At 39.1% G+C, this 16,989-nt stretch overlaps 1 protein-coding gene across 10 annotated transcripts in view; it reads left to right on the forward strand.

Annotated features, from left to right (window-relative positions):
* The window catches only part of usp36 (ubiquitin specific peptidase 36), a 54,426-nt gene extending 37,672 nt beyond the window's left edge, over positions 1 to 16,754 (forward strand). For all 10 annotated transcript variants that reach the window (XM_078225670.1, XM_078225666.1, XM_078225669.1 and 7 more), the window contains 8 exons: positions 1,289 to 1,404; positions 4,817 to 5,288; positions 6,150 to 6,280; positions 7,976 to 8,175; positions 10,553 to 10,738; positions 11,535 to 11,650; positions 12,463 to 12,586; positions 14,309 to 16,754. In XM_078225670.1, the coding sequence (XP_078081796.1) occupies positions 1,289 to 1,404; positions 4,817 to 5,288; positions 6,150 to 6,280; positions 7,976 to 8,175; positions 10,553 to 10,738; positions 11,535 to 11,650; positions 12,463 to 12,582 (1,341 nt within the window). In that variant the 3' untranslated portion in view covers positions 12,583 to 12,586; positions 14,309 to 16,754. The remainder of the gene's footprint in view (positions 1 to 1,288; positions 1,405 to 4,816; positions 5,289 to 6,149; positions 6,281 to 7,975; positions 8,176 to 10,552; positions 10,739 to 11,534; positions 11,651 to 12,462; positions 12,587 to 14,308) is intronic.
* Positions 16,755 to 16,989: the final 235 nt, after the last annotated feature.

A 16,989-nucleotide genomic window follows, 5' to 3' on the forward strand; every position in this document is an offset into this window, starting at 1 on the left:
TGACCATGCCGCATGTGTTTGCAGGACTGCGTGTCAGCTGGTTATTTGACCACGAGAGATGTTACCTTGTCCAGAATCTAGTTTTCCAGTGTAGGTTAATGACAAGTGATTAGATGCAGTAACCCTAACTTTTTTGTCCAGAATCCACCTATTTATTTATATTTTGATATAAAGCATGAGCGGCTGCACTCCACCGTACGTCGATTCAAAATTGTAAAAATAAATTGACTCCCAACTAAATTGTAGAAGCCATATCCTTAAGTCCAAAGTATTACTTTTTAGGTTCAAGCCCAATTTTTTAAAAAAAACCTAATTCTTTCAAATATGTAACACTACATAACCAGAATTGTGAAGGGATTGGCGAATAGATCAAAGCAGATTTACTTTTGCAGTGGTTGAGAGGATGCAGATACAATATTAAATGTCAAGTAAAGGAAAGGTCAATTGCTCCTTTGTCCCAAAATGTGTAGGTTACATGGATTAGCTATGGTAAATGTGTGGGGTTACGGGGAGAGGCCTGGGTAAGATACTCCATCAGAGTTGGGGCAGTCTCAATGGGCTCAATGGCCTACTTTTTGCACTCGAGATTATATGATTCTTTGAAAGAACCACATTTTCATGATTGTGCCTGTCATTTCTAAAACTACGTGACTTGTGCCGCACATGCCCAAGGTTGAACACTGGTGATTCATGATCTGTGAAATTGGTATTTACATGACCTATATACATCAGTCTGAAAGCACACCTTGCATTCATGTAGTGGTCAGAGAACCTTACTCTTTGGGTTTTGGTCATGGGGATTGATGAAGCTAAGTGATGGTATGGGAGGAATTAAATGTGACATCCCAAATTATATATCTCTGGTGGACTGCAAACAATATTTGCTGGATTACTGTCTTGACAGAACTGTTATTTTAGTGTTAAACTGAGTGATAAGCTGTCATAAGTGCACAAAAGCTGTGTTTAGTTCCATTCATTTCTAAAAATGGAACTTGGATGCTGAAAAACTTGTGCTAAGAGTATAATTTTTAAAAAAAGATTGTTCTTTATTCTGCTAGTCTTGTTCTTTATGTCCAGTATTTCTAGTCTAAAACTGCAAATTTTCTTTTCTGTGGAGTAACTGCTAATTGTTTTGACATTTTCTTGTCTGTTGTTGTCCTACTTTGCTTCCCTAGCTGTCTAACCATGAAAACTTTTTGATTCTTCTTTGCCATACCCTCTTTTATGTTTTCTGCACTCATGGATGCTTTTTAGACCACCAAGTTTTTATTTATGTCAATAACTGCAGGCCACGTACAGCTGGAAGGTGACAGAAAATGAACCATACTCCCCATTCCTCTCATCAGCCCACAAAGCAAAATTAATGAAAAAAGGCCACATGTTTTCTTCTGCAGACAAAACTAGGTAAGATAAATTTGTACCACTCATTAAAGAAAGCTTTCATCAAGTTGAAGCCACGCTGGTTGGAAGAGGCAGCTAAGTGGTTTTAATCAATAATTGCGATAAAGTCGCTTGACTCTCATTAATTGCATCTGGTGAATCCAATATCACGAATCCCATATTTAGTAGACAGGGCAAGGCATTTGCTACCAAGGGGATTCTGAGATTATTGCTCTTATTTGGGAGGGGCACATGTATCTGATCATTGTTTGAAGCCTTTAAATAAATAAATAAATTTAACAATGACTAAATAGTCCCTTCAAAGCACAAAAGACATGCCAAGGTGCTTCAGCAAAGTATAATTAGACAAAAATTAACAAGCAGCCGAAGAAGACAAAATACTGGAAATACACAGCAGGTCAGGCAGCATCTGTGAAAAGAGAAACCAAATTAACCTTTTTGGTTTGGAAACTTGCCAAAATATCAAGGTTAGCTTGGACAAAGGATTGATCTTAAGTAAGCTCTTAAGGTGAGTGAGGTGAAGAGGTATATAGAGGTTTGTAAATGTAATTCTAAGGCCTTGTCAGTAGTGCTGGGGCAAAAAAAACCTTTAATTTACACACTGTTTTTCACTTGTATTGGGTATGTCAAATAGTCAGTGCTTTGAAGTGCAATCACTGTTATAATTTAGGAAATGCAGCAGTCAATTTGTCTACAGCAAACTCCCTTAAACGGCAATGTGATAATGACTGGATAATCTCTGATAGTTTGGGGGATAGATATTGCCAGTACATTGAGAATAACTCCTTTTACTCTTCAAACTAGTGGCATGGAATCCAACGCACCCATTTGAGGGTCTTGGTTTAATGTCCTGTCTGTAAGACGGCATCTCCAACAGTCCTTTGGTACTGCATTGGAGTGTCATCGAGGATTGTTGCACTGAAGCCCTGGACTAAGACTTGAATCCACAACCTGACTCTGAGGCGAGTGTGCTAGCTAGCTACCTACCCGCAGTGGACACTGGGAAGACTTTCCACGAGATCAGAGTTTCAGGATTGACAGTTTTTGGGTGGAGGTGATGTTGCAGGGAGAGGCAAGACCATGAACTGATCTGAAGCAGTGGGAGAACTGCAGTTCCTGTCTATCATCAGTCCTGTTCTTACTGAGTGATTGTGTCCTGGTGTAGAATAGAATTTTGGCAACAAATCACTTGAGGCTTTTGGAGGTTGGATGAAAGGGAAACCTTGGAAAATTCAAAGCATCATTGAAGACTTGAGTAGTAGACAGATGTTGCAGAGTTGGGGTAGGTGATCTTTGCAATGGAGGGTATATGGAGTTAGAAGCTCACCTCCGGATGCCAAGGTTGCAAACAGTAAGATTCAAACTGACAATGCCTGGAGTGGGACTGGAGTCAGTGGCAGGAATGTAGAGTTTGTTGCTGGGAACAAATTTGACTTCAGCCTCCCATTGTTTAACAGGAGGAAATTACTGTCATCCAAGACTTGTTTTGCAAAGGGATCTTATGGGGAAATTTAAATATGAGGGGCACAGTACCTTCGGAGGGGAAACTAGTGCTAGCTTGCATGATCTCCATCACAGACCAAGGAAGACAAACTCAGCAATGTTTTAACACAATACCTCCTTTATTGTACTGGATCAGTAACCTGGTATTTCCAACCTAATGCCATTGAGAGACCAGGACCGCAAATCAAGAAAATTTCTTAATTGCATCATATTCATTATTTTCAATGATTAATGATAATGAAAACTGGGACATTCAATAAAGCAGATTTGATCCTTAAATTGAAGCCATAATTTTGTAGCAATGAACAGTCTAGAATCAATCACTTGGTCATAGGACAAGGCTGGGATGATGTATGGCTGCCCCTGGCTGACTTTTTATGAGAAATTTAAGTAATTCTGCTGGGTATCCCATTTAAAGTACTTTACTGCATACATCCTGATAAGAGATCATTGCTGGTAATAGCAGAATTTTATTAAAACTGTGTTCTTTGATTTAGGTAGATTTTTGGCATATTTATAGTTCCTTCCAGTACTCGCATCTCACAGGATAATAGTGATGAAATGTCATCTTCTGTGTCCAGCATTTGCAAGAGTGTGGAATACATCCTGTAACATTTGTTTGTGATATGCATACAACTTGATATCTTATGTTGACCTTTTGGTTCCAATGGGCAATCTTAGGCTTGACAGAGTAAGCTGAGAGCTGCAAATGGCCTCTACTTATTTTTCATTATGCTGACTCTGGTACAAAATATAGGTCATTGTATGGGAATTCCTTCAGTACTAAAATTATCAAGAATTTTGATAAGAATTGTAATTTTTAAGAACCAAAGCATGTTGATTTATTATTGTCACATATATTAGGATACAGTGTAAAGTATTGTTTCTTGCATGCTAAACAGACAAAGCAGACTGTTCATAGAGTACATAGGGAAGAAGGAAAGGAGAGGGTGCAGAATGTAGTGTTAACAATCCTAGCTAGGGTGTAGAGAAACATCAACTTGTTACAAGGTAGGTCCATTCAAAAGTCTGGCAGCACGGAAGAAGCTGTTTTTGAGTCAGTTGGTACATGATCTCAGACTTTTGTATCTTTTTCCCGACGGAAGAAGGTGGGAGAGAATATGTCCAGGGTGCATGGGGTCCTTGATGATGGCTGCTTTTCCAAGGCAATGGCAAGTTTAGATGGAGTTGATGGATAGGAGGCTGGAACATCGCTCTCTCAGACTTGTTTACATAACTTGTGACCTCTTGGCTGCATCAAGAATTTTTTTGGACACTGAAATAAGTAACATATATCAGATGCTGCTGGTTTGACCATAAAATGCAATATGCCGAATGCATTTACGTTGAATTTTGTCTCATGTATTTTGAGTATGCCAGACTATAAAATTGCAATATTTCCTCATCAGCTAAACACTTATCTGGAAGAATATATTTCTATTTACTTTAGTTTCCACAAAACCATGGTTTAATATTTTGTTTACAGTAAGAATTAATTCCTTTTGGTTTTTTTTTGCTTTTGAGCCATATCCCCAATGTGTTCAGAGCCCTAGATTTCCATTTGAGAAGTCTCATTAAAGAAGCATTATTCAATATGTGCATAGAGACATGGAAATAGTGTTTATAAAGGTTTGCTGGCACCTTCTCGAGGACAATTAAAATTGGATAATAAATGCTGTCTTTGCCTGTGATGTCTGTATTTCATGAACTGGCACTTCAGATGCTGAGTGATTCTGGTTAAAGTTAGTCATTATGGCACAGAAAGGGGCTGTTTGACGCAAGAAATCCATTCTGTTTTTCTCGAGCAATCCTGTCAGTCCATTCTCCCATGCTGTAAAGTTGCGTGCGCGTTGCTATGAAATAAGTTGCATATGAATTTTCTGAATGCAATACTTGTCTATTTTACTTTTAGGACTTTCCCACCTACTCCAAAAGTGCAGATTTCCCAACAAACAGGATTTAGTTCTCCATCTCAAATCTCCAAGAAATCATGTAGTTCTAGTTTCTCTGAGTCGCAGCTACTATCATTGGAAGTTATGAAAGCAACTCGGCTGCCCTCTCCTCTAATAAATGGCAGTGTTACCTCATTGGAAAACCATACTTTATCTGGTGAAAGTGCTGGTAAGATGTGCACTTCCAAGACTGAAATAGCAGCTAAGACACACAAACACTGCATTGCTAGCTCCATGGAGTCATGGAACAGCAGTGAAAAAACAAAGAAGAAACATAAATCTTTGAAAAGAGATGCAACTTATTTTGATTCTGAATCATTCAACCAGACGAAGTGTGATGAAGCTGCCAAGACTAATAGTAAACACAAAAGTAAGAAAAGGGAAAAACGACATATGACAGTGGAGAATGATGGCGTTTGTGACCAACTACAGGTAGGTTGCTGGACTTCCACTGTTGAATCAATATATTAATTTCCTGGTCATTAATGAAACAGAATAGAGTTCTCCTGTTACATCTCTAATCGAGTTGATCCTTTCTCCTTCAGATGATCAAAATGAACTGTGATGGTCAGCCTGCTTCAATGATTATTTGCTCATGGACCAGGCATTAAATGTCTGAATGTGCAGCTTGTTTCCCCTCCGTTTCTCTGAAAATGGATGGAGTTGAAATAAGGGCATGCACAAAATGTCTCCCTGCCCCACCACTCCCTCCACTCCAGTCCCATCCCACCTTTTCTTTGGCATGGGCTATTCCTTTCTCCAACAGCTCTTCACTAACCACCCCCCACCTCAGCCTCCATCTACCAAATTGGATGGTTTTGCTTCCCAGTTCCTTGAGACTTCAGTGACGCACAAGGACCATTACAATTCTGGCACCTGCTTCCATGAAATGTTAATCCGCTGTAGTAAATGAATAAAATTGGAAAGTGTACCAATAAAGTGACTCTATCAGAGTCTAGAATTCAGATGTGATAGGTACTGAGTTAAGCAGTGTGGATCAGTTTTGTTAGATAATCCGTCTATTGGAAGCTGGAAAGTTTATTGACATCCGGAATGTCAGTATATAATACAAATTACAACAAAAAGTTACCCTGTTTAAAGACCAACATTAAATACGAGGTTACTGTTAATTGTATACTATTTGTATTTATTTGTATGCAGATGGTGGGAATTCACTTGTGCATCTATAAATATACCATGTGGTCAAATCGGTATATTTTCATGGATTTGTTTTGGCAAAGTGTCCGGAACGATTCAGTGCAACAGTTGCTAAAGTTGGTTGATGTGTTGCAGGAGGAATCCATCGAGAGGAACATTTCAGCACAAGAGTTGATCTCGAAGAAAATTAAGAAAAAGAGGAAAAAGCATAAGAAATGTGGGAAAGTGTCTGATGAAATACACCTTGCTGAGTCTGCTGTGGAAAAGTATGTAATTATTTCTCTAGTTTGGGGGGGGGGAGGGGGGTTTATTTTCTGATTTGTTAGAATCATGGTGATTGATGTTCTGCATTCCTCTTTGCTCTCTCCTGGTCAATTATTGACTCTTTTATCCCTGGGATGCTAACTTCAACATAGTTGCAGAAAACCACCTCTGATTTTGCTGAAGCTACTTTGAATCCAAGGGCTATTTATATATGCGACTTGGGAGTGGCAGAACTCAATTCTCACAAGTGTGCCTGGGCATTCCTTCTTTGAGCCTTGCCTTTGATCTAGCCTTGTGTTCATCAACAAAGACCATGCTACCACTAGGCAGACTATCGCTTTCTAACTTTGAGACATGTGGTTGGTATTGATTAAGCACTATTGCAAGCATAAGAGAAGTCCATCTTTCCCACTTTTTTTCCCAGAAGCTGAGAAACCTAGCTTCAATAATATTTTCCTTGTGATCTACATCCTTGTGCCCAAAATATTTGCCATCTCGTGTATAGCTACATACTGATGTACCTTTAATCCTCTCATTGGAGAGGTCATCTGTCATCACTTCCTGCAGGACAAAATTGTTGTTCAAACTGTACTGCAGGTCAATCCTCCAGCATGTAACTCTCCTCCTAACTCCCCAAAGCCATCTACAAGGCACAAGTCAGGAATGCGATGGAACCCTTTCCACTTGCCTGGATGAATCCAGCTCCAACAGCACAAGCTAGATACCATCCAGGACAAAGACTGCTTAATTGGCACTCCCTTCGCCAATGATATAGTTGCAGCAGTGTTATCATCATCCAGATGCACAGCAGGAACTCACCTTGGCAACCACCATCCAAACCCGTGATTGCTACCATCTAGAAGGACAAGGGCAGCAGACATCTGTGAACACCACTGTCTCGATGTTCCCCCTCAAAGGCGCACACCATCCTGACTTGGAAATATACCGCTGCTCCTTCACTGTCGCTGGGTCAAAATGCTGGAATTCCCTCCCCAACAGCACTGTAGGTGTACCTACGCACATGGTCTGCAGTAGTTCAAGAAGGCAGCTCAAACCACTTTCTCGAGGGCACTTGGGGATGGGCATTAAATGCTGACTTAGCCTGTGACGCAGCATCCCATGAATTTTTTTTTTTCTTAATTAAATTTGCATGAATATTTTCTTCACTTCCCGATTATGCGAAGTGGGTATTTGATCTGGAATTTTTCATGCCATATGCTATGCTGTGCTAGAAAATATCAGTTGCAGTGATTTAGGAATGGAATCCAAGGCTGGCTGACTTGTCCTACTGATGGCCTACCCAATGGACAGTGGCACAAACTGAGGATCAGGCATTTGGGCTTGACTGCGCATTTCCACTGTTAATTGGCTGAAGCTGTGGGGAGTCCAGATTGTAGAAAAGCTCCAGCTTTTAATGTACTCCATAGGATGTAATTTGAACAGTGAAACTCATTGGGTGGGATCTTCCGGCCGCACTCGCCCCAAAACCGGAAAATCCCACCCGAGGTCAACAGACCTTTGCATGGTCCGCACTCCGCCTGCTATGATTCCCGTGGCGTGCAGGATGGAAAAGTTCTGCACAAGGGGGTGTTTCCTATAAATGAATAATTCTATAACTTAGTAAAAGATTTTTGAAAGCGCAGTTCTGTTTTTAATTGTAATAGAAAATCTTTACATTAATCCCTGTTACTTCTCAGTTGTTCAGGGTGGAATGAACGGCAGGATGAAGAAGAATTGGGAAGGCTTAAAGAATTGGAACCAAGAAAGAGAAATCATGAGATGAAAGGTGACAAAAGTGAGAAAAAACACAGGAAAAGAAAGAGAAGCATGAGCTCAGATGAATGTGCAAGTTCTGACCCTCCAGTGGATCAGTCTACTAAAAACAAAAGTCAGCAAGGTACAGTATTTCATTGCAGTTCTTTTAAACCACCTTTTTTTTAAAAAAAGGAACAATTTATTGTGTCAGTGAAAAGGCAAGATTTAGACATTCTTTTGCATGCAGTTGCCATGTGGCCACCTTCTAATGAAAGGCATCTATTAAGCTTTTTATCTGAAAGTAGATTTGAATTATTATTGTCACGTGTATTGGGATACAGTGAAAAGTATTGTTTCTTATGCGCTATACAGACAAAACACCGTTTAGACTGGGTAACTGTTGATCAAAGAAATTCACTTGTCACTTCAAAGTAGTTTGACGTAGGAACTAGAAATTTAGTTCTTCCTGCAGTGTTCTACAGCAATGTTCCTTCAGCACCTACCCTCTGTCTTAACTGTCCTGTCATTGGGACCTATTGCATTTTGTAATTTTCTCCAATTGCTTTACATGTTTCTTAGTTTTACAGTCAAATTATTTTAATTGAAGCTTTTATTTGCAGTTCAAATGCTATTTCTGAATGCAGGAAACTCTATTCTAGCACAGTATTTTTTTAAAAAAAGGAGCAGAAGTAAACCTACAAACCCTCGAGTCAATGACATAGTGACTGCACTACTGCAACTCCACTTTCCGACTCAATTTCCACATCCCATAGTTGCCTTGGTAGCCAAACATCTAGCAGTGTTGGTCTTGAATACACTCATTGAGCATCCACAATTTCCTGGGGTAGAGAATTCCAAGCATTCATAATCCCTGATTGAAGAAATTGCTCCTCATAATCCTAAGCGGCCAGGGTGTTTACCCTGAGATTATAACCCTAGTGCTGGACTTGACATCTGAAAGAAAGAAGCACTTGAATTTATATAGTGCCTTTCATGATCACTGAATATGTCAAAAGTGTGTAACAGCTAATGAAACACTTTTGAAGTATCGTCACTGATGTAAGAAATGCAGCAGCCAGTTTGCACATGGTAAGCTGCCACAAAAAGCAACATAATAATGACCAGATATTCTGTTTTTGTGATGTTGATAGATCAGTATAGGCCTGGTAAACTCCCCTGAAATGTTTCAAATGGTGCTGTGGAATCTCTTCTGCTAACCTGAGCAGGAACTCCTCATGATCTGCAAGACAGCCGCTCCAAATGTAATGCTCCAGAAGCTGGGAGTAAAACCTTCATTTAATGGCTCATTCCGGTGTTCAAAAGAGGATTGTTCTATGTGGAGAGATTAAATGGAATGGGTCTCTGCTCTCTGGAGTTCGGAAGAGTGAGATGCACAAACCGGCACTTTTTCGGTGTTGGATTGTCAGCCTAGAAGTTTGTTTCAGTCCTGGAGTGAGACTTGAACCTACAACATTTTGACTGAGTGCTGCTGACTGATCCTGGGAAATGACCTCTCAACATTTGCCTGTCAAGCTCTCTAAAACATGTTGTACATTTAAATGAGAGCACCTCTCATTCTTCTAGACTCCGGGGTGCATAGACCCATTCCAATCGATCTCTCCATATTGGACAGCCCTCACTTGATGGCTTGTACTTATGTTTGCATTCTGAAGATAGACCTATTCCCAACTTCTGGAGCACTACAGTGGCCTCAAATTGACATCACTTGATCCCACAGTGACAATTTATTTCCTCCAAAACCTCCTAGGTTCATTTAAGGGTGCTCTATCAAGTAGAATATGGCTGTGGTATTGAATTCCTATTGACTATGCTTGCTTTCCTGATTGATAACAGGCATTTCGTACATCTAGCTACAATGAGAACTTGGGCTCTGTTAATTGATTCTCCTTTTTAAGACCAGTTAGACTTGTAAATACTATTCTAAACATGTCTGTGTCAGATAAACCAGAGCTTTGTTGACTCAAAACGGAATCCTTGTGCCTCATCTGACAGGAGGCCAGATTAGATCTTTGTAGATGACTTCTATTTGCATATTTGGGGAATGGGTGCTGTAGGATGGCCCTCCAGGTACTTGATGGAAAACTTCCTTATGGGTTCTAACTGTTTTTGTTCACCCTTGATTCCTTCCAATCCTCATTTTAAAAGGAAAAAAATCTGTATTCTTCCTGCTTGGGTTGGTTTGTTTATCCACCTCAGTTGGAAACGCTGTAGAGATGAGTTCATACATGCAGCTGGACACTCTTTCATGGCCAATCCTTTGGTAACACTGATACCTGCATTGCTACCTTTTACTTCTCTAGATGGTCATCAAAATTATGGGAATTTCTCTAGACAAATCCTGATTCTATTAAAACTGGCATTTAGATTTTGATTGTCTTATCATGGAGATACAACAAAGTTGTAGTCACACAGGTTATGCTGGAGGTTTTGCAAGATTTTGATTTGTGCAAAGGACAAAGTATTGACTCAGTGCCATTGTATGTTGTTCTCTGCTCAAGTTCCAGTGTTCGTGTGGGACAGCCAGGTAACAGAAGGGTATAAACGGTCTCAAAAACACTCTGGTGAGGATGGACCTGTACCTGCTGTCGTGCCCAATGCAACCTTAGCCTGGGATGGGAAGAAACACTCGGACGTCGTTCAAGAGCTCTTGAAACATTCAAACTACAAGGCTTATGGAACTGATGGTAGGGAAAATAATTTAAGTTAAAGCTATTTCATGGTTTTTGATGTCTTCTCTCTTAGCAACGAAATTTACACCATCACTGAGCAAGTGACAAAGGGATGTGCTGAAGTCCCAGTAAAATACTACTACATAGTGTTTAAAAAGTGTTGTTAGTTCAGTGTTTTTTGAAAACCTGCTCCCAAGGGATCTTCAATAAGATCATGGTCTAGAAGTTGCTTTCAGTTTCTTTTTTCACGTTCCCTGCTAACCCAACCTCAAGTTCAATGATTTCCCATGGGCTATAGTTCTACAATCTCAGAGAATTCTGTTATTTTATACAAGTCATTTTAAGGCCAGACCCATTGCCCACGAACTGACCTCCTCACGCCTCATTAACAGGGGAGGGGACCTGAGGCCAGTTTCATTGCCCCTACAGATAAACTGAATTGACCCAGCACCAATCTGAACCAACCTCGTTGCCATTTCTCCTATCCCTTTAGGACAAGACACTGAATATCCACTTTTTACTAACTGACTGGCCTCTTTGGTAAAGTTGGTGAGATGTTTACTTTTTAACCAGGTGATGGAGCCAGTTAAAGACACTAAGTACGTTTTTTTTGTAACCCGTAATTGATAGACGTGCCTTAAGAATGTTTGTTTGTTTTTGCATTAACGTTCTTCCCATTGATCTGTAGCATTTTTAACTGCTCTAGAGAAAAATGTGATGGACCATGAGTGAAATGTTTAGATTTTTGTAAAGATACTCTTTTTTTGCATTTCTAAATCATGCTCCTCTTTTGCCAATGTTCTGTGCTTAGTGCTGACTTGGGATGGGACAGTATCAGCTGTCAATGAAGATGCTGTAGATGATTCAAAATGGACAGAATATGAACAAGTCATTGACGAATGGGATGAAGAGTTCGACAAGGGGAAGGTAAGAGGTTACCTTGAGCATTTATATTTATGTAATTGAATTCAAGTACATACATTCAGTATTGAGGTTTCACTACAGTTAAATATTTGGAACTTCTGACTTTTATCTCCTTTTATCCAGGGTGTTGGAACACTAACCTGTGGGTTAAGTTTGGCTTGAGAAGTAGCTACTGATAGTTTAAAAAAAAAAATTATTGCTCCAAAATCCCCGCCCATAGCAACAGTTGATCTTTTGATGAGGAGCAAGAGGGGACGCAGTAGGCACTCAGTGAAATTGTTGCTTCCTGTATCACTCTTTCCCTTCAATAAGAACCTGTGATATCATGGAATACTGAAACCAGTGTTCCAAAGGTGAGCACTTTGTTCATGGTGATCACCTTTTCTTAATGTGGCTCCCTGCTGGAAGTGAGAAGAGATGTGGTTTCAATTATGGCTTGGGCATTCGGTCCCAAGACAATTCAAAGTTTGCATATCACTTTTGAACCTGTGTACAGCAGCACCCTCCAAACAGACAATAGAAGGTCACAGGTCAAGGGGCTCAGAACAACCCTGAAGCGGGTGGGAGCCATCTCAAACTTTCTCTCCCAAGATGGTTCCCTGTCCCCAATCACTGGTACTGTCTGCGGTGTTTGTACATTTCTTGGCAACAAGGTGCAGCGCAATCAGAATTTGAATGTAATTTTTCCATCCTTTGGGACCTGGAAGTTGTTTTATAGATTTACCCATAATGATGCACATTCCTTCAATCTGGCTTTATAAAAGGAGCTAGTCTTGCTTGGGTCATAGCTGTCATCGGCATTTTGTACTTTTCAGATTAAAAAAATGAAGAAATTTAAAAAAGAGAGGAGAAGAAGTTTTAATGCTTTCCAGAAAATGCAGAACAGAAGGAATTTTTGGTCTACTACTCATTCAGGAAAGTTTTCCAGGTTTTAAAAGTGTAAGTATTATACGGTCGTGCTCTTTCACCTGTAATAAAACAGTTAACAGAGCATTATTCCAGTGGTACTCAGTGTTACTGTCAGTGATTTACAGCCTAGTGTAGCAAGTCCAAATAAGGATTTTAAAGCGCCTTCATTCGCGTCTCAACAGTGTCTCCATAAACTTGAACACATTCAAATGTTGCCCATATTCTAACACAAATTCCATTTGCGTATCACTCCCAGTCTAACATTTCAAAATTCTCATCCGTGTTTCCAAATCCCACTCTGGATTGCCTGCCCTTATTTCTCAAATGATCTCCAGTCCTAAAACCCTCCAAGACCTCTGTATTCTAATTCGCACCTCTTGCGCATCCTGCGCTCTCTTGCACGGTGGTTCAAATCCTGGCTTGGGTCACTGCCTCTGCAGAATCTGCACGTTCTCCCACGTGTCTGCGTGGGTTTCCTCTGGGTGCTCCGGTTGCCTCCCACAGTTTGAAAGACGTGCTGATTAGCTGCATTATCCATGCTAAATTCTCCCTCCGTGTACCTGAACAAGCCCTGGCGACTAGGGGATTTTCACAGTAACTTCATTGTAAGCCTATTTGTGACTAATAAATTAACTTTAACTTTCAGCACACTTTGACTGTGCCTTCGGCTGTCTAAGCCACATGCATGAAATCCATCCCGAAACCTCTTTGCTTCTCCATCTCTCTCTTTGCCTTTTTAAGGTGCTCCTTAAAACCCAAGTTATCAGTCGCCTGTTCTAACCTAATGCGATTCGGTGTCAAATTTGTCTCGATAATACTCTTTGTCAAGGCACTATTTCAATGCAAGTTATTGATGCTTTGGGAAACTATCTTGTTCTTCGCTGGCATGAATTTTACCACTTCCCACAGATGTTTTTGTGGCTCTGAATAATTGTTGGTCAGTTTAATCCTGTTGCGTGTACCAGATTGAAGTTGCCCAAATTAGTTTCACAGATTTGAGAGCCCACAGAGGAAAATAATTTATTCTAATCCAGGGGTGCAGGTGTATTTGGACCCACTCTCCAGAAATTGATTTCCATGACAACAATGTGGCTTTCTCCTCCCCAGTGTCCCACTCCCAATTCTTGGACAATCAGTTGTGCCTTTCCCCTTTCTTTACATGTCTTCCCTCCCACCCAGGTTCAAAATCCTAGATTTGCTCCAGAAGCTGCTCTTCAAGTCTTTCAGCATGATTGCCCATATCCCGGGCTGCGCCATGGGACTTGGTGCTTATACATTAATAGCTGTAAAATTCCACAATATTTATCGTTGAGAGTTTATGTTGTGGATTTCCTTCCCTCATTTATGAATTGTTTGCAAGGCAGTGAGTTTGACGTTTAAACTCCAGTTATCTGCGTGGTTGATTTGTGCATATTAATTTTCAAACATTTAAAAACTTTCTTCAATTCTATTCGATATAAAATATTGTGATTCTTTCCAAATTGGTGTATTTTTGTAATTTTGGTTCAGTTTGTTAAAACCAGATCAAATCTCAACTCAGATACATTATTTCTGTATTTAAGATATTTGTGATGGAATGCGAACCATCTCAAATTTAACCATCAAGATTACTTATGCTAACTACAAAACTTCCAAAGAGTATATATTGCACAATATATTAAAGTTGGAATAGTTGAAATGTGTATGGAATATTACCAAAGAAAATTGTTTCATATTAAGACATATCCTTAATAATTTCACTTACTGTTGCAGTGGAAAATGACTTCAATTAGTTGAAGAAGCCCACAGGAGGAAGAGGCGCTGAAAGCTGAGCAATACAAACTTACGTTCAGTGTCTTTGTTATTGGTTTGAACATTAAGACTGATGCTGAAGCAGTTCATGTTGGCTACAAATCCAAATTAAGATGTTTGGAGGAGAGGTTCATTCGTATTAACGGAGCTGTAATGTGAGAATAAACGGCCTGTGAATTGAGGGTCTGCAGTGGAGTCTGGATTAAATGTCAACAATTTTATGAAACTTATTAAGTCCAACAAAAAGAGCAAAATCTGGATTCAGAACTCCATGGAAATGCAGTGTGTTAGATTGTTTCTGGTCTATGCGACAAAACGCAGAATCACATTGCCATTATATTTATTTTCTTTTGCCCTTGGAGGTATGAAAACGGAAGTCCTATATTTCATTGTAGCAGCTAGTCATGATATTCAGTGAAAACACGTTAACCAAAGGTTGTCTGCAATTTTAACCAGTTAGTCGGTCATTGGAAAATGTCCCACTTTTGTTCTGTTCAGATTCATCTGATGGTCAAATTAAGACATAATAAGCCAAGACCCTCCTTTTTGGAAGTTCTGCACTGTTATCTGCTTCTGTTAACTGGCATATTTCCAAATTGTTTACTTGAATAGTTTTCTATATAGCATAGAATGCGGGCATTGGTTTTTAATTGCATTACTTAACACCAAATGACATTTCTCACTAGCTGCCAATTTTTCCTTACTGCGTTTCCTTATTTTTCTTGTTTAATGGGTGAAAGAAAAATATATTTACCCTATTTTGCCCATTTGGAATAATTGATTTTTGGATGTCCGACCATTCTTGAACAGTGCAAAATAACTAGACTGCCCATTTTCCCCCTCCAGAGGGTGTCCCAGTTGACAGTTTGCCTTTATTGTTCGGCAAGTCTGCCATCTCACTTTAATGCAATATATCAAGTATGTTCGACAGTTCGCAAATGAAGTGCCTATAAAACAGATATCATTCTGTCCAGCTTTTGAGAGCAGAAGGGAATTGGCAACAAATTAAGATGCACCATTTTGAGTCTGAATTATCTGTTTTCATGCTTTTAATTTTCATTTGCACAATATTAAGAAACAAATACTCTGTTAGGCACCAAAAACGTTCTTTGTTTCCAGGGAATATGTTAGAATAAGGTTCTGAATGTCAAGATTAGTTGCTTAGAAAATTAACTTTTCCAGTGTTGCCATAAGATTGCTGTATGGGGGAATGTAGCCCTCCAAACTTTTATTTCTCATCCTATGTATTAGGATAGTTCCAATTTCATTCAGTCATACTTTTGCAATATGTATATTGAATGTTAAAGTACTTTTCCCAGCAGAGTACTGTTCTACTGAAATGGCATGCAGAATTGGTACTCTGAGACAAAACCAGAAACTGAGGACTATCAAAACATTACTGCATACATTAATCAGTGATTTACTGACTATACAGAACTTGTTGCTTTATAAAGCATCAATTTAGAGTTCTCCTTGCTGTTTGTTTGCTTCAAATCTTCAGCTCTTAAAACCAAGACACATTGTCTTTCATTAAACAACAAATTCCTGTAAAAATACCAGTGTAAGTAACTAAATTCTTGGGTGCTTCAGGATATAGGTTATAAAAACAACTATTGAAAGTTACTGATGTGAAATATGTTAATATTAGAAAAAATGTAGCTAGAATTAAAACACCTTTCCTGTGGAAAAGTGTCACTTATAATAGTTGAATTAAGATTTTACATTTTATTTGTAAAATTGTATTTTTTAAAGTTACAAATTTGAGCACCAGCCCAATTCATATCTTGTTCAGATTGTATTGAAATGATTGAATATTGTGTTTTGGGAATTCTGAGAATAACAAAAAAATCTGCCAAGTTAATGTTAGAACGATGTAGTGAGTTCAATTCAGTGGAATGTGATTTAAGTTTACAGTATTAACTGACATGTTAATGTGATATTTACCTGGTTAACTGGTTTTGTAAGGAAGACATTTACAACTAGAGAACTATTTTTGAGCTTTGCTGATATCAGACTTAAATCGATTGCAATTTCTGAGGCATATCATTCCAGCATTTGGGAGTGGGGGGGAAATCAATTTCTGCTCATTTTTGAATGTATTTTGCTTTCTTTGATTCTGTGAAACGGTTTTGTATTCATTAAGCACTCGATGGTGCCTCCATTGCAGCTAATGTTACAAGCGAGACATGTCATTTAACTAGGGTCTTGGGTAACATGCATCTGGTTCTTCAATTAAATTCAGTTAGGACTGCAGCAATATTCAGATTTGTGCTCTTACTGGTAATTCCACCATCAAGTAATATACTTCAACATTTAACTGTTAGATTCCCAGTGTGTAGATGGAATTACTTGAAATTGTATCACAAAACTGCCTACGTAATTTATAAATAAATCAGTCAATGCTTTGCTCAGTGGTTACAATTTACCCATGACATTTGACCTATAAGTTAAGAAACTGAAACTATCACTGGTTTGGCTTACAGTAAAGGTAAAATTATTTGCATGCCTAGCTACTGAAATATTACCTGAACAAAAACATTCACAATCCAATTGTTATCGTGTATAGATTGGGAGGGTTTTAGTAATTTGTGAAGCAGTGGGGTTCCATACCAATCGATGGTCAGTATTAATTTTAGGACAGA

This window comes from Mustelus asterias, chromosome 12 (genome assembly GCF_964213995.1).
Source record: "Mustelus asterias chromosome 12, sMusAst1.hap1.1, whole genome shotgun sequence".
Classification (NCBI taxonomy): Eukaryota; Metazoa; Chordata; class Chondrichthyes; order Carcharhiniformes; family Triakidae; genus Mustelus; species Mustelus asterias.